At 33.9% G+C, this 19,892-nt stretch overlaps 1 protein-coding gene across 1 annotated transcript; it reads left to right on the top strand.

Moving 5' to 3' along the window:
• The first annotated feature begins 5,103 nt into the window (after positions 1–5,103).
• Positions 5,104–18,240, top strand: LOC128224316 (monocarboxylate transporter 14-like). The gene is made up of 7 exons (XM_052934129.1): positions 5,104–5,174; positions 8,090–8,250; positions 8,516–8,659; positions 9,109–9,256; positions 9,478–10,235; positions 10,833–10,974; positions 18,132–18,240. Exons 1-7 carry the CDS (start codon positions 5,158–5,160, stop codon positions 18,238–18,240), a joined length of 1,479 nt encoding a protein of 492 aa, XP_052790089.1. The 5' UTR covers positions 5,104–5,157.
• The last annotated feature ends 1,652 nt before the right edge of the window (positions 18,241–19,892 follow it).

The following is a 19,892-nucleotide window of genomic DNA, read 5'->3' on the forward strand; positions in this document are numbered from 1 at the left end:
GCTACATGTCCAATACCTGTTTGAGAAAAAAAGTTTTATCACTCATTATTTCCCAAATTTTAACATATCTGTCTCCTGCTTCCGATTTTCTGATTATTTAAATCCATAAACAAAACCGTAGCATATGGAACAATTGCGATGGTGTAGCCAAAACGTCCTATATACAATTATATTGTTTCAGAGACTGCTTCAAAATAAATTAAGATAAAGAATATATTGTATCAGTTTTTGTTTAGTCATAATTGATCTTACATTAAAGTACTCTTAAATATGTCTGGATTTAAACATCTTTACCTACCAGCAAGGGTAAAGTTGCGTACTCAATCAAAGACTGATAAAAATGACGTTTTATTCATTATATCTGCAGGTCAGCCAACAACCACTGTTTTGACATTAAAACAAACCAACAACGAGGGCCAGGATACATATATATAGTTGTGATTTTGATGTCCGTCATTTTGGGTCTTGCGTTATGTCTCCTTGTTGGAGGACTGTTCTATTGCAAGCGGACAGGTATGTATCATTTGTGAAAGTATCGGACAGATGCGATGAAACTACATTTGGCTATACATTTTTTTATATACAAATATATGTGTAACACGAAGGTAATCCAGACGGTGTTTACCACTTTCCAAATAAACCGGAGTTTTTCAAGGAATTAAAATAATAATTCTGAAACCTGAAATTAAATAAAACCTAGTATATGCAATCGCATTTAACACTGTATTTTGTTATAATGCTTAGACGTTATAGTTTTTACTTCTTCCTACTGAAATGAACTCATGTTGTTCGTATTTATTTTCACAAAGAAGTTAAAGAATACGCTACTCCTGCAAGGCCCCTACTATTTTGTATTCAATACAAATCTAAGCAATTTGAGTTTTACTTTTCCAAATAGGTAGACTTTGTTTTTCAAATCGACACCAAAACGCCAACGAGGAAAGGTATGATAACAATTCATTTATTTTGATGTTAAGGAGAAAATATATAAGTTAACACTCATCATTGATATGGTACATTACTAACATTCATGTATTGAGCAAATTTGCACAGTTAAAATGCCTTACGCAAATGCATTGGCTCCAAATTCACTAATGTCTTGAGTCTGGGTTTATGCGTCTAAACGAAGTTTATTTTTGAATGTTCGATTACAGTGCTTGTCTAGGTCATTGAGACTTAACTTCAAAATCTGTAAATATGAATTGTTAAATGGTTTGTCAAAAGGCAAGATATTATATTGATACCGTTTTGAAAAAAAAAAATAAAAAAAAACTCGAATCTCAAGTTCAGAATCAAGACTGTCCCTGGTCATATCAACCATGGACACAATTAAATTGTGGTGCAAGTGTGTATTCCTTTATTTGGTCCATGGGTCATATAAACAAACGTTCTCAGAAGACTCGAATGTGGTCATCTTTATTTTCTTTCAAATTAGTGATGGTAGAAGTGTTATAAACGTCCAAGATAGCATGTTTTACTATATGTTCAACTTTACTATTTCTTTCTTACTTACTAACCAACTTTAGATCAACATGTTATGCTAAAAATATCCAAATTGCTGAAAAACAATGATATTACACCGACATGCCTTCGGTATTTCGTTGCATAGACAGTTTTCATTTATTTATTTGATACTAGTTTTTGGTTGTTTTTTTATCACTGTCGCATTACAGGTGGATCTGAATTTGGCCTCAACGCACATAGTACAAGGCTTAGTCTGCCCTTGGTGTGAAACACACAATGTAACAACATAACATACAAAGGGCATAGGGCAAATATTTTGTATCGCCTTCTATTTCTCTGTTTAGGAAATGCTTTCACTTAGCAAGCTATACACTAAATGGTTGAATAAAATAGCGTTGTCAATAAAAGATGAAGTTACCGACTAGGAACGATAAAAAAAGCTTCTTTATCCCAAAATATCAACATCATGCTTTCAGAGCCCAACCGAATTCGCAGAATAAAACACAATCTGGAGGACGTTCGCCGGTGTCAGTTTTTAACAAAAGTGGTGAATGCAAAGGTGATGACGAAAAGTACAAGAGTTTTGATGACTCTGGTGATTTTGGACTGAATTCCCGGACTGAATATTATCAAATCAGGTATACAAACGACGGTAAAATGCCTACGAACGATTCGATAACGAATACTTCTGATGATTATTTGCAACTGGACATGGGGAACGTCACATCGGATGCAGATGTTCAGCTTGATGACGACGGCTACTTAAAACCCGTTCCAAAAGTTCAAGCAGATGGCCATGTTCCTGGAAAGTTATCTGGTTAGACCCATATACGGTTGTTTACTCGTTAAACATATGAAATTAGAATATTAACAAAAATGCATGTATCTCACTTGCTTAAACAATTAATATGGAAAATAAGATTCATCTACGTATACCCAGGCGTGGAAAAACACAACTTATATTCAACAGTTAAGCATACCTTTACTGACAGAGCGGACACATGCTAAGCCTACATATAATGGATATCTGTGTAACAAAAATAGTACGTCCTGTGTGCTTCTATGTATATATTTTTTGCATTGAACAACGGACACACAAGAGATGAAACATAGCTTTATTCCAAAACAATATTGTATATTAGTTTTGATTATTAAAAAGTAACTTTTATGTATTTTTATTTTATATAATAATGATTATGTGTGTTTTAATATAACGTCTGCATTATGCTTATATATTGCTCTCTGGTTGTTTAGTTCATGTCAAATGCTCATCTATATAGCCTTGTTGTTGAATATAACCTAAACGCTTAAGAACTGATTATGCAAAACATATATATATTTTGTCTGAAGACAGATCTGTGGAGCCATATTTAATCCCATTTAGCTTGTTAAGTAAGTCACGTGCAATCCAATAGAAACATGTACATAATAGCATAAGTGGATGATGTGAGGTAAATCCAGACAAACATTTGACTAACAAATGCTATTCATTTTCATTTATTTGTTTAATTTGTATCATCAACACTAAGTATTTTCTATGTATATATTCTGTTTGATAATATTCCTGGGTGTTTTCATACTATGGTTGTATTACAAGTTTGAGAATAACTTCATTTCATATGCTCATTTCATATGCGCAATAAAAAAAGCTGAATAAAACTTGCTTTCTCCAATTTATAGAGAATACATTGTTAGTGCCGTGGATGGAAGACATTTATCCGGCATGGGGGAAGAATCGGGTGAGCCGATTCATAAATTACCTTGAAATTATCAAGTATCTTTTAAACATAAGCGGGACAACTGTTTTGCCTGTTGACAATGACACATTTTGTGTCTAAATACCCATGTTTAAATGTGTCGAAAAATAGTTCTCAAAACTATTTATTTGTATTCAATACGTCTTTAGTCAAAGTCATTGCATTTTAATACTTCAAGATCTATTTAAAACATAAACATTTTTGAAAGTGCATAAATGTGGTTTAATCTCCAAGCATTATAAGATCATGTAAGACATATTTCTTAAGTCACAGGCTTAAACGTTCACGAGTGTTTACAAGTAAACGCTACGTGTTCAATGAGACTGAGAAGAATGGTTTAGGTTTTAAAGAAGGTCACCTCACATAAATCAAATTATTCAAATAGAAACAAAAAGTAAGGGTTAATAAAACGATCGGTTTAGGTTGAGATATTTCTTTAAAGCAGAAATGATTGACATTTGTTTACTATAACATATATACTACACCAAAGAGGCCAAAATAAATGCATATGGTAATTACACTAAAACTTCCTTATCATTTCAGTATGTTGGTTTCTTTTTAATTTTAGTGTAATTCCTACTTTGAATTAAATTTGTTACCGGTTATTAATCATCTGTATGGGGTTGTGATCGAAACAATTTTATATAATTCAATATGGTCGTTGATTAAATGCAGAACTGTCAACAAAAAAATCAATTTAAATGTAGAATCTTATTATAATCTTATATGTTCCGTTAATCTAGTACAAAATATTGAAAACATAATGATTAAACCATGTCTTTGTAATTTAATATTTGCGATTTTTGGATATTTGTTTATTGAAGAGATTTGCTATATTAAGTCATAAAACAATCTCATTTGTTGATAGTGCATACTTTGCAAACCGATATCACCGCCCTTCCGTCAGATCTTTTTAAACATTACACTACATTACATTACATTGTGAGCCGATACCATCGACATTTCCTCCAATTATCAGTTTAAAAGGGCTAGACACCAGAAAGTCCCTATAACGGTTAAGATAATATTTTGTCGCAGACTCAGCTAAGCTTACCCGTTTAAAAATAGCGCATAATGGTTTCCTAGTTTATAGTGTGTCTATATAGCATTTAAAAGTCATATGAATATAACGGATACATACACTGAATTTAAAATGGAAAAATACTAAAAAAACTGCGAAAGATACATGTGTCGTAAGCAGTATGATACATCAGTATGTAAGGTTCAATACGTTGTATATAGCGATATCAGTTTTATGAAAGTTCTTTAGAGTTTCTTTCCCTTTGTTTGTGTCTAGCCTTTTTAAGCACTGCACCGCAAACAACTATACTGGTGAGAACCGATCTCATATCCTACTCCTGAAATATTCCTTTACAACATGATTCCTGGTTAGAAACGATCTCATCGCCTCTTTTCCACCCATCATCTGCTGGTTTGAACAGATAGCATCGGTCTTCCTAAAACTAATTACATATGCTGGTAACAAGAACATTAAGTTACTTAATAGAATATGATGCCCTAGGACCCGAAATCAGGTGATGGTCGACATATATGTTGCCATCCTATTAAAAAGTACACGTTTTCCAGTGCTCCTAAATATCCTAGAAGGACAAAGGTCTTTTGTTTAAAGAGGGATTGAAATCACCATCACAAAAAAACTACTAAACTAATAAACACAAATACATAATAAAGATTCTTTTACATGTAACAAAACATCATTAATTTAGGTGACTATGCATCGTTTATTGTAGCTAGGTCTGTTTTTAATTTATGCATCACTGGTATCAAATGACTTAATAATAAATTTAATTTATGCAAAGTCATAATCAGCAATGGTCAATAAAGTGCACAATTGCATGCAGTTTATAAAGTGTCATAATCTGTTTGGGATTTACATCTGTACTAGTGTTATTCATATATTAACCGAGACTGAACAATGGTGTTTGCAGAAAGGTAAAAGTTTAGTGTATTATTGGAGTAATATGTTGCAACGTTATATATATATTCTTTTGTGATGTTTGACAACTTTTTAATTTATTAGTTTGAAGGTGTCAATTTTTGAAACTTGTCATTAGATACCAATTTTGAAAAATGGCTTGAGATTAATTTATCCGTTTATATGTTAGTTTTACTTTGTTCTTCATTATTTTTAAGTTGATGCTTGCTCCTTATAATTTTAACCTTATTAATACATATAACTGTTCGGACAAGTATGAGGTAATGTGCGCCAATTTCTCTATGTAAAAAGGAAATGACGTCATGATCATATTACAAAATTATGACGTCATTTTATTACTTATATTGATGTTTTAACCTTTGATGTACATGCAACTGCAATATATTAGCGTTTATTTGTTTTTAAAAGAAATTTAAAATTATAAATCATTCTTGTTTCATAAATTAAGTCATCAGACATTAATTAAAAAAAAAAAGTTTTTTAACCTGTCTGAAATAAATGTTTTATATGGCAGGAATACATGTTTTAACCAGTCTGAAATAAAAAGATACCCGTCTGTAGTGTATTTTTCAAGGTCGAACGCGTCAGTTCCGAATACAAAATGACTTATTGCAAAATATTAACTGAGACAATTAATTCGAACGGATGTATGCTATATCTAGTTAAACAATCGTTATAGTCAAACCTGAGTAGGAATATTTTAAATTTGATGTAAGGATGTATTATTATTTCTGGGCACGAATAATTTGATAGTATAAAAGGCCAGACCATTTTAATCTTTTCGTCTGACGGATTTACGAAAAGAACGAAATGGAGCTAGCAAGCGGGAAAACAGTAAATTTTCCATTACGCTTAAAATAGTAGCCAGCATAGGTGCACACATTTAGTTTCAATATATAATAATTAATAATAAGAAGGATGGTCGTAAACAATTACAACAAGTTTAAGGAACCAATTAGATATAAAAGCAACTTTATATACATCTTACAGTATTTTGGAAGTTGTCAGTGTCATAACTAAGCATTATTTTTGCAATGCGACATAAAACATGGTTTCACTTAAAATTGATATTTAGAACGCTGGTCGTGAACAATTACAACATAATGCACCCTTTAAAGTATAAGTGAAATCCACCACCAAAGTAGCATTTATTTATTTACACATACTTTAGTCTTGTGGAAGTTTTCAGGGTCTTAACGAAGTATCTGCTTGCGTTGCTACATGGCTTTATTTCGAAGATTTTTTTAAGAATTCGTGGAAGGAAAAAATGATAGCTCGGTAAAACAAACTTATTGTTTTTTCTTCATGTTCTTAGTATGGTATATACATAGAGGATACATTAATTTTGGTGTTACCAAATACCAGTCGTGATGCACCTTGCACTCGTTCATGCCAGGTACTCGTTACATTTAAGGTCAGGGTCAAAAGTTAAAATTAGCTGCGTATCGTATGTTGGTTGTTTGCTTATTAATTGCGCAAATTGAACTTTAGCTATTATTAAAGTTGCAACGGTTTAGAAAAAAACAAACAATGTGGGCCCAGGAGTCAAACATTGAATTTCATACCCTGTTTAGAGGATAAGATAGGGGCCAAATATTATTGGATGAGAAACACAAACCAAAAATAACTTCACAAACAGACCACAAAATCATCAAAATAGCAAACCCACTTTTCAGTACATAACTATAAAAGCAAGCTCGTTTTACTCTGCTTGTTTCCATGTTGATGCTGGCTGCGATGAGGCGAATATTTCTAATTTTAAAATAAGTGATAAACATTAGTCAATTTTGCAGTTAAGTATATAAGGAACTAGTTTAAACCCCTTATATAGTTGTAAACTGATTCTCTTTTTTTTCTCCGACCGTTTCGGCGTCGGTAATCACGTCATTTATTGATACGCATATTTTGATTTGTGTAGTGTCTGTTTGAGGTTTTTTGTACATTTGTCACTCGTTTTGCAAGACAACAACAAGGCCAAACGGAACACATATAAGACCCACAACTCTTCAATACAGCAAAATGATCAAGGCTAAGCAAATGCCAAACAATAGACACATGGCTGCTAGACAACACAAAGGTCAACTACAAATACCAAAAAGAGACACAGCGCAACAATATAACTTAAGCATCAAGACCTAGCAAATACAAAACAAGAGACACAGCACTGCAATAAAACACAGTGATCAAGGTTTATCAAACACTAAACAAGAGACACAGCCCTTCAATACACCACAGGGATCAAGGTCTATCAGACACCAAACAACAGAAAGAGAGAGAGAGAGAACGAGAGAGAGAGAGAGAGAGAGAGAGAGAGAGAGAGAGAGAGAGAGAGAGAGAGAGAGAGAGAGAGAGAGAGAGAGAGAGAGAGAGAGAGAGAGAGAGAGAGAGAGAGAGAGAGAGAGAGAGAGAGAGAGAGAGAGCACTGCAGTACAATACAAGGATCAGAGCCTGGCAAACACCAAAACCAAGATACACTGAGCTGCAAGACAACACAAGGATCATAGCCTAGCTAACACCGAAACCAAGATACACTGAGCTGCAAGACAACACAAGGATCATAGCGTAACTAACACCGAAACCAAGATACACTGAGCTGCAATACAACACAAGGATCAGAGCGTAGCTAACACCGAAACCAAGATACACTGAGGTGCAAGACTACACAAGGATCAGAGCGTAGCTAATAACGCAACCAAGATACACTGAACTGCAAGACAACACAATGATCAAGGCCTTGCAAATACCATACAACAGATACAGCGCTTCAATACATTCATATATGGGGATAAACCATTTTGAGGGTGTTCACCAAAGATATATAAATACATTCAAACTTAACAATTAAGCCTCATAAAGCCTAGAATCAACCTGTTTTGTCATTGTGTTATTGTTATTTGCATGTTTTCTACAGATGGCTAGTGTTTATATCTGCATTTCTGGCGAACTTGATATTGCTGGGTGTAATTTTCTCCATGGGGACATTATTGTCAGATATTATGGACACATTTAACGTATCCCGTTCCGACGCTGCACTTGTGCAGTCTGTGAACATTGCAGTCAGTCTTTGTTTTGGTAAGTTGAGTTTGTGTATTTAATCGAATAACCACTTTCAAAGTTTAACATTTTCATTTAATAAACAGTGAAAATTATAGCGTCACTCCCAGTGGCTTAGAGGATTGCGTTTAAAAGCACTAGTAACAACCAGACAAGCATCATGCACCAACTACTCATCAAATCGTCATTGTTAAGTATTACGATAACCGCATTTGTACTTTTGAAAATCAGAACTCAGAAAATTTGACAAAATTCAGTAAAGCTTATGAAGTTTATGTTCCAGGCGTCTTCCACGGAAGCTTGCTTCATAAGTTTGGTGTACGAAATGTTGCGTTGTGTCTTTCCTTCATCATATCCATAAATTTTGGCATCAGCTTTTTTGCTACGTCAATAACATTTCTAGTGATATCAATTGGAGTATTTGGGGGTAAGTACTGGAGAAAGGGACGGAGTCGTGTAATATACTTAAATTATTTTAATATTTGTTCGTCCGTGTTCTGTACATATGTTCAAGGACGGCATTTTTAAAGCGGCATTTTGTATTAAACACAAAATACGATATTTATTGTATCATCATCCATAACAGTAGAATTATTCCATGTGATGCCCAAATGTTGAAATAATTTTAAGCGATTTATTTTCAAAAGTATTGCTAAAAAAAAAATTTCAAAGAAAAAAAAATGTAAAAAAACACATTCATCTATTGATAAGTGATCGATTCAGATGTGTTTGTTATGTTATGTTATGTTTGCACAAAGATTGGTTTCAAGTGACCCATAGGTGTCTTGTAACTGGGCATAGCATTAATATATATATATATGGTCGGATATACCTTAAGAAATATGTGTAATTGTGTATCCTCTGTTTAATTTGTAGGTATTCCAGCCAGTGGTATTTTCATAGCAACTTCCTCTGTTGCCGGTCGTCATTTCCATGGCAAACAGGGACTATTTGTCGTATCCATTGTCAATGTTGGGTCAGGCCTGGGTGGAGTCATTTTTCCTTACGTCTTAAATTATCTGACGTAAGTGTTCACGAATTCATAGTATTGTTGCTGGCTTAATTAAAATATGCATAATCATGTTTACCTATACACCACAATAATATAATTATGGCTGTCGTGTTGAATTTTATAACGAGATGAACAGCAATATATTTCTTACCCTTCTCTGAACGATAAACCAATATGATAACTAATGCCGAGATCTGTTTGAAAACTTAGGAACACACACATCCTTGTTTCAGGGACAACTTTGGGCTACGGGGAACTTATCTGATTACTGGTGGGATTTTCCTTAATATGATACCGTTGTCATTATTATGGAAACCTCCTATAACAACGAAATCGAGGCCGTCAACAAATTTGCAAGATTTAACTGGTGTAGAAAATAAGGCTTATAAGGTCAGTAGCGGTGACCTTGATAATATACCAACGAACAATAGCGATGTTATTGCTATGGAATTAAAAAAAGAAACATTAACGTATGTAAAAAGCGAAATTAATACAGACAAAGGCGGCGAATATACTCTTTGTACTACAATGAAGAAACTCGTTGCAGACAAAGCTTTTATGTGTTTTGCATTTGGACTTGCAGCAGCTTACTCATGTATCACAGTATTTTTGGTGTATGTGGTCGACGTACTTCAGGACTCGGGGCTATCTGAAACCAGTGCTACTCTAGGTCTACTTTTATTGAACCTGGCAGGCATTCTTGGACGTTTTCTCCCAGGGTCTTTGACACAACTTAAACATATAACTGTGTTGACAGTTCCAAAAATTGCATGCATAATGATTATATTATCCCAGCTGGGATTAACACTACTTAATAGTACTTATACACATTTCTTGTCGTGCATAATAGCGGGAACAGCCATTGGAATGTTTGTGTCTACTTTTGGTGTAGTTACTTTGAAACTGGTTGGCATTGAGCGACAATCAAATGCAATGGGACTATGTTTAAGTCTCTCGGGGATAACAAATGCCATTTTGGGACCATTAGGAGGTATGTGCTTTTATAGACCAGAGAGGGGTTTCAAATAAGCCATAAGACTGAATGTGAAACTGCTCGCGGTGCCCTTTTAATTCTACGTAAACGCAATATAAATGCGATCAATACTTAACAGTGCATATCTTTTACATTTTGGATAACATTATATTATGAGAACATCTGATAATAATTAAAATGCTATGTGTTTCCAGTCGGATTAGTTTCTTGTTAAGGTATTCTATGAACAACAATGTACAGTTTGGTGCCTAGTGACCCCATATTATTTTGATATCATTTGAAAGGCTTAAATAGGGTCTATGTTAATATTGTAGTGCTATACATATCATTATGACGCTATTTTGGCCGAAAATATTGCCAACCCGTTCATTCACTTCCGAGTTTAGTTGAAACAAAGAACAACAAATGCAAATAACCATAGTTTTATAATATATTTTCGGTCATTATATTTTTATACTAGAAATAAGTAAGCACTAGACATTCAAGTGAAACCAATATTACAAAGCATCAAAATTGAACATTGCTACCAATGGCTGGATATTACAAGAACATTTGAACATCTGATACCATAAATGTAATCAATTTGGTTTTCAGGCTGGATCCGAGACAATTCAGGATCCTATATGATTCCCTTTCTACTTTCGGCCTCCATGGAAGTCCTGGCGATCGTTCTACTGATTATGGCTCAGTTTTTCCGATCCAAAGATCGAAATAAAAGAGCAGTGAACAGAAAGACGTCTGTGTTTTATAACACACGGTTTTGATGTGCATTGTAACTAGTTTAACGTCCTCAGTTGTATCTGTAATTATCAAACGGACACCAAAAGAAGGACAATCAAAGAAGCCAAGCAGTAACAAGACAAACCCAAGCCTCAAAGATGCACGTGACACACACACACACACACGCACGCACGCACGCACGCACGCACGCACGCACGCACGCACGCACGCACGCACGCACGCACACACACACACACACACACACACACACATACACAATTAGCAATGTGTTCATAATATGCAATCATTGTTTATCAGTCAAATCCAATTTATGTTGAATTAAATAAACAGGCTTATTGTGGTATATGTCTTTCAGTCTGTATATCATACTGAAATTCAGATACATGTAGCTGATTTTCTTCTGTAACAATAGTGTGTGTATGCTCACATAGTTGTAGAGTGATCATATGTGCTCTGTTGCTGATACTTTCCCTGTTAAAAATGGTCCCCGCTTGCTCACAAAATTGTACAAAGATCCTAGGAGCACCTTCTGTAGCCGATACTTTCATTGTTGCAATGGGCCAGTCGTATAAAATTGGATAAGATATCCGCATAATATTTTGGTTAGTTTGGAAATCAAGCAATATTATTTGTAAATTGCCATTATTGGATAAATATAAGTTGACCCATCATAAAAATTCCGACTATACCAGAGAATTAATCGGTTTGATACAAGAGGCTGCATATGTTTGCTTAGCAATACATTGTTCCTGGGTGTTCGCAGTAAGTCACGTTTTTTCGATAGAGGAATAAACGAACAACTATATACCGTTACTTTGGCTTCGGCGCGAACCCTGTAGTAAAGTGTCTCTCTATTAAAATTGTTACCATCCATAGAAGGTTTATGGGCTGTCAAAGCTCCGGTCTTATAGCGCATTGTTAAAAGTAACACAATGTTGATCATACTTCAACTATTTAATGTAGTGAATATATCAAGGTATAATAATACGTCGTACTCTGAAAATACAGTAATACGAATCATTATCATAATATAAAGAATTAATACATAGTAATTCACGTATATGCATAGTTAATAAGGTAATGACTTAAAATCGAATATTAGTCGAAACAAATAATTGAAGAGTTAAGCTTGGACTATCTTGTGGCCGCGAGCATTGCTAAAATACATAGAAAACTAAAAACAAAAAACAAACACATAAAACATAAGACTAACACAGCAACAACATATTTTAGATACCGGTTGTGGATCAAGAAGTCTATTGCAACTATATGTTGCTCTCTGCATCGTTTGCACTGTGTTAGTCCGTCTGGTTGTAAAATATGAAGCTGATTAGTGCGCATTAGAAAGTAATATGTATTCCGCCATGTTGAATTGTGAAACAATGAAATTACTACTGTTCAACAGAAACCATTAGCAATAAGACATGCTACAATGACACCTTTCTTGAACAATGTTCACATCATATAAAATAAATGTCACCTGTTGTAACCGCAGAAATCAGCTTAACAATGACATCTGAAACTCCTTCCAAAACTGTACAAACAATGGGTCACACCCGATGACAACAAAAGGTCATACAGGTCAATATACCTTATAAAACATCACTTATATTAAACCTATGGTCGAAGGTAAATGATCACAATAACATCACACTTTAGTGATGACCTGATTAGAAGTATACAATGTATACAATGTAAAAAGAGTATAATGAGTAGTGTACGGACGAAAGCTGGGCGTGTGGTGTATTGATCTTACTGCCCTTTGTGCGTTTTCTGGTTCAATCTAGCAGTCATTTTATTGGTTGTAGAATCTTTAATTTGACGAACATACAAACTCTTAAATATATGTTTATAATATCATAGGTGTTTTGGTATCGGTAATTTGCATTTACAAAGAACAGAACAAATAACTGACTGCCTACAATATATGTGTATATTGTTGTTTGTGTACTTTAAAACAAAAATATATCAGGTTTCATTAAGCTTTTAATTATAAAAAAATACATTTTTAGCAAGATTCATATCAAATTTGTTGACAAACCCATAACATAAGATTGTACCTTGATATTGGAAACCATGTCCATTTTAAAGCAGTTTGTATTAGTGCATTTATCAAAGATAACCAGCGCAGTATTGTAACTTATGCAGAATATTTATATTCCCTTTCTAATTATAGGATAAGTACATGTAAAATGAAAAAAAAAATGTTAAACCGTTCGAATTGAATTGTCAAATATTTCAAATAGTCTATAATAAAACGGATTTTGGAAAACTATGTTTGTCTAATTTGAGAAGAGATCCAACACGTTTGCTGTTTTTGGAGTTCTGTGCTTCTGTTCCATGTTCCTTGCTTGTGATTTGTTTTGTGTTCTATGTCTTTGGCCACCCCGTTTACCCTGTGCCATTAAACGGGGTTTATATTTAAACTTCTGGCTACTGAGCTTGTTTCTGTAGTTTTTCACATAAGTATCATTCTCTTGAATAGTATCCGTTACATTAATTTTGCCTTTCTGAACTCAAGTTAAAACGTTAGTGAACACAGAATCAGTATTCATGAATACTGCTAGCGCCATTTACTAGTGAGTCATTCTGTTCATACTTAAACCATTTACAGGTAACATTCATAACATTATGTATCAGAATTCATTCTCAAAACGAGCATCCAGATGTATGATGCGTATATAAAAAATGTAATATAATGTATTAGTAAACCTCACTTTTGTTTACAATAGTACAATCCTATTACCCGAAAAAGAGATATTTTGACTGTCAGAAACATTTTCAACCTTTTTGACACGTGACCAAGCAAAAAATTCACTGTCAGGTCATGTGCCGCAGTGACAATTTGAATGTCATATAAGGGCAAATAACTGCTTCAATAGTTTAGCTAAATCATGACGTGATTGCCTTCCTTATACACATACAGTAGTGACGTCACTATTTAATGTAATAATAATAATTATATATTATCGACTACCATTGGTCGACTGTTCAAGCATAACATACACGTTTGGGGACTTTACTAATTGTGCGGTCAGCGTTCTTGGTTAAAATCACTGACTATGAGATGTCCAATCAATAAGTAAATAAGTCGAGCCCATTTCGACAACACTGAAACCAAGACGCCCAATACATAAGTGAGCAAGTCGAGCCATTTCAACGTCAATGAAACCAAGACGCCCAATACATAATTGAGCAAGTCGAGCCATTTTGACGTCAATGAAACCAAGATACCCAATTAATAAGTGAACAAGTTGAGCCATTTTTACAATACTGAAACCAAGACGCCCAATACATAAGTGAGCAAGTCGAGCCATTTCGACAACACTGAAACCAATATACCAAATACATAAGTGAGCAAGTGGAGCCATTTCGACAACACTGAAACCAATATACCAAATACATAATTGAGTAAGTCGAGCCATTTCGACGTCACTGAAACCAAGATACCAAATACATAATTGAGTAAGTTGAACTCATTTCGACAACACTGAAACCAAGATACCAAATACATAATTGAGTAAGTCGAGCCAATTTCGACAACACTGAAACCAAGATACCAAATACATAATTGAGTAAGTCGAGCCAATTTCGTTAACACTGAAACAAAGATATCAAATGAATACACGAACAGGTCGAGCCCATTTCAACAAAACTGAAACGAAGATACCAAATACATAATTGAGTAAGTCGAGCCAATTTCGACAACACTGAAACCAAGATACCCAACAAATAAGTGAGTAAATCGAGCCATTTCGTTAACACTGAAACAAAGATATCAAATGAATACGCGAACAAGTCGAGCCCATTTCAACAAAACTGAAACGAAGATACCCAATGAATAAGTGAACAATTCGACAGAATTTTGCCAACATGTTTTTGTTTTTTTTTATTTCATCATGTAGATACTAAATTATCTAATTAATCTGTGCGTGTAATAAACGCATTCAAATATATTAGAATAAAGGTCCAAAAACGCACATGATGTGATACGATTCCGAGGATACGAGATACTTTATTGGTATTCATTGACAGTGGAGTTTAAATTGAAAAGATTATCAGGACCATGCTATTCGATTTTAAGTTAATACCTATGATACTGCGCGATGTTACATGTGTCACCCTGTGTGGGATTCTATTGATCATCTCGGAAATTGACAATTCGTATACACATTTAATTAAACCATAATACCCTTAGGTAACTATGATAATGTTTTGTATTTCAATAAAAATATTTTGAAAGATAGTACTGACCGAATAGGGTATTATCAATCTTCTTGAACATGACAGTACGTTTATACATTCCATGATACCACAATATCCTTACGGTGTTTAAAAGCATGCTCTGAATTTTAATTAAACTTTGGTAAGATATTCTTTAGTGCATGGGGTCCTATCAATCATTTTAAACATGACAGTTTTAATAAACAAAGGATTAAAATATAATAGTGGTATAAACTTTTTGTGTCGATTGGACACTAAAAAATAGAATACCATGCAAACGCCAAACTAGAAAGGAATCATGGCTGCTGGAATATTTAAGTTGCATACAGTCTTACCGGCGATTTATTTGTACAGTTAACCTGCAATTGCTCGAGGAAGCCGGGTACCGAGCTAATGTCTCGAGTGAACAACCAAAAACTCCATGATAGTATATTATGAAATGTTTCACAATGCATTTTCACAATTTGAAGTCGTAAGTTTACATCCACACCGATTACTGGCGGATAAAGCTTAAATTTTGCGTATTGGGCGTCCCACGGGTAGCGGCGTAAATAATACTAATTTCAAAAAGGGTGTTATTAAGAAAATAAATTAAAATGCTAATAGACTCCGAAAATAAGCATAACATAAACGAAACATACGATTTAATTCGGTCGGAGTGGATAATAAATACTCATCAAACGGAGCGCCTGACATTTTATTAAAACGCGATTTTTCGTTCACCTCATGTCCGTGTAGGATCCAAAACAGGATTTGGATACATTTCGTTAACGCTGGTTATACCCACGCAATTCCTTTTGAATTTATTTCTGTCTAAAATCGTCTATAATGCAACCAAAAAATGTTCACTCTTTAAAACAACGGATTCCTTTCCACATCTAAGATCATCTTGAATCGTCTGCTGAATAAATAGTGTCAGTGCATCACTTTTATCACAAAACTTAGTTAATCCGGATTATCAAATACAAATACCTCAAGCTGAGACATGAGTCATTGTTCTATTTTAATTTGGATACACTTCAATTTTATCAACAGCAAATCATTGACGCACAAATATGTTCACATTATTAAGATTGTTTGCATAGTAGTCGCCTCATGAAATTTAATTATGATAATATGTCCACTTATTGTCATAGGACGTTTAGCTTTGATTCATGCTAAAGTAATAATTTGTGCATATGGATATAATATTTACACTTTTCTATTTTATTTAATTCATCTTCAAACCAGAAGTACGTACCCAATTAATCTGCTATGAATCAAATGAAATCAATGTATTAATCATTTTCTGCCATCTTAAACGGCAAAAGGATTTTCATAACACTTAAACAAACGTCTTATGGTTAAACATAAAAAATTACACCGAAATTATTTTTGATTCAATTTTGAAAAAAATGGAGGCTTCTTTGTGAATTCATACATGTAATTAATGAAAAAAACAGCCTCAAAATACTAAACATGTATGCAACCAACACTTAGCTTATTTAAAAAAAGAAACAAGACGAGATTCATGTGAAATATAAAAACACATATTCATACCAGGAGAACAGCCAATAAAAAGATAATTAGAAAAGAAACAACTACCTAGATCAGCAATAGTAGAGGGACGGCGCAGTTATCAAGTTAACTACAAACAAACCCGGCTAGGCAATAAATCTAAATGCGCTCACAACAGCGACCCCTTACAGAGAATTATAGGGAAATAATGACGTCAGAGCTCGCAGGGCAATTATCGGAATAGTATAAATACTTAAATGCTCATGATACATTAATCATGGGTTTTAGTTTGCAGTAAATAAAATTATATCTATATTAGAATACAATTTAAATTAAGAACTAGAACGATATTTCTTAATTGATAACCAACACATGTCACATTTGTAAAAGAATCAGAGATACGTTATGACGACGGATGTGAGGAAGCCGCAACGATTCAAGTTTACCATTTCTCTGAAGGTTTGCAAGAGGAAGTAGAGTAAACTTTAACCATTACTTAGAACGGTCCGCGAATTGTTCATTTATTTAAAAGTATGGCAAAATCATAAGGCTGGATTATTCGAACTATTATTCGATACTAATATTATATTCCAGGATCCAAATATTTCGGCGTTGAAGGGTATAATATCTTTAGGAGTAAACAATCATTTTTCAGAATTTACATATGGGATCAGAATTAATCCTCCATTTCATGAGGGTAACCATCACAACAATTTGAACAGAGTCAGAAATAACACAGCTTTTTTCAGCGGTGCATTCCTGAGGCTGATAGAAAAAGGTCAGTTATTGCAAAACACATTTTCTATTGGAATGTAGAAACACTATTAATTAAGCTTTATGCGGATTTCTTACCGGAGTGTACTATTTCCCTGCGCCTGTACAATAGTGCGATAATGTTACTAATGTTTGTAAATAAATAGACAATCAGTGAAACACTCCATGATGAAATGACTAGAATGTTGCGTTTAATGTCATAACGTCGCATTTGCGTTTGCAGTTATGTCGCTGAAGTTATCTTAATTATACTCAGAGGTTGACCACAGGAATGATTTCAGTGTCAGCGCATTCGACAGTTAATATTTAGAGTTTTTGTCACATGATATTTCTGTTCCTGACGGTATGTTTATGTTTTTGAAATTCAGTTATCAAAAGAGAATCGTAGATTTGGGCATATAATTTAAGAACTTGCCACTATTGTATGATTCAAAACCTAGATACGCACTTCCATTTGCAAACAACATTCAACTCTTAAATAACATATATTGCATTAGAATGAATACTTTAAAAGAAGCAATTTCTTTTCATTAGAGTTGTATCATCGAATTTCCTTAAGAGCCATGTAAGTAATGTAAGTAATGAAAACAAAATATAACCATGTCTTGAAAAAAAATAATGTTCTCTTTAACTAAAATGAATTTCATTTCATTTCAGTCTTAACTGTTTCCCCTTAGAGAACCCCAAATATATTGAGAGCCCAGAAGACGAATGTGAACGTGTGGCCCGGATAAGTATAGATGGCTCGCACGATATGACAGAGTGAAAAGTACAGCTTGCTGTGAAATACCCTAATCTTGTGTTCATTGTGGTCAATGAGAACACTGGACATGAGTGGTTGAGGGTTATATACCCACGTGAACCTTAAGGATCGGATTACACATATATATGCCTTGAGGAATGAGGGCATGCTCGAGAACACTGATAATATAAATCCGACACTTACAGTACAAAACAACATAATTCATAAATGTGTATCAATGCTTCAATATTTTTTTCATGTTTTGTACGTTTAAATGAGCTATATCATCATGTTTAATCTTAAAAAAGCAACGTTGCTGTTATTAGGTACGAAGCTGATACCTGTTCTTTGATTTTATAAGCTTGTAAACATCAGTTATAATGGTACGGATTTTATTTTCAAACAAATCGTCATAGAAGTCATAATACTTGTATTATAACAACTTCAATGAAATGGAGAACCTGACCTTTGGGCAAATTGGGTAGCCAGAATCTCGACAAGCCTCATTACAGGCTTCCGCATGAGAGCTGGAGTCAAATCATGAAGGGTATATATATCAGACATTCGGTACACGCAGTTATGAACATTAGCGACCTTTACGATAATGATCATCTTTAAGTTCTAAGAATGGACATATGTAAATTATGAAGAGATGCGGAGTATACTTATTGTGAAATGTTAATGATAAACAGGGCGAATAAGTGCAGACTGTTTAACATGTATCAGCAAACACATTGATAAACCTATGTTTTTGCAACTTAAGAATAACTAAATTTCACCACAATACACAATATATGGACTCTAAATAACCTTGAAGTGTATCAATATTAAAATCATTTAAGTTGTAAATGTGCCTCAGATAATAGTTCTTGTATACTCCTGCATGTGTGTGCTACTCAAGATAAATAGACTGCACGGCATTATAATACTAGACACTTAAACACACTTGAGGTGTTATCAGTGTAAGCGTATGAAGTGGTAAACGGGTTGATGGATGAAACTCTGCTTTAATATATATAGTCCTTCTAATAATTCAGCCCATTCTCATTTGTAATCGTGCATATCAATTGCTAAATTCCGAGGATATTTGTTCATTTTCGTTTAAGGTCGTATTTTATTTCTAGGGCTTCATAGAAAAAAGTATTTTCAAGACAAACACAAGTAGATGTTTTGGGTGTCTCCAGAATCACATGTACTGTTTTTTGGGCACATATTCCGATACATCTTAAGAACTATATCGATACTTTCAGTCTTTCTTTCATCGAAAACGTATTAACAATGATATAACCACAATTACATTTGATTGAAAACCCATATACTTGAGTATAACTGATGTTTATAAGCATTTTCTCATACGTTACACATAATGAAGGCAGACAAATGCTTGGAATTATAATGCATCGTAGTATTTCATTCAAACATCCGTCAATATGAAGAAGATGACCGAGCAATTGCTAACAATTCTTCCTTTTCCTGTTTAAACCCAATTATTTAAATGCAATATAATTGTGGACAAGAAAGTTCAGTAATCACAGGACAAGAGTGGTTGAGGGTTAAATAAACACATGTTACTTAAGGATCGGACTACAGAAATGTCAGAGGAAGCAGGGAACGCTGGAGAACTCTGATGATATCAATACTCATGTGAACAACGACATAATGAAAGCTCAGTAGCC

Source organism: Mya arenaria, chromosome 17 (assembly GCF_026914265.1).
Source record: "Mya arenaria isolate MELC-2E11 chromosome 17, ASM2691426v1".
In the NCBI taxonomy this organism is placed as follows: Eukaryota; Metazoa; Mollusca; class Bivalvia; order Myida; family Myidae; genus Mya; species Mya arenaria.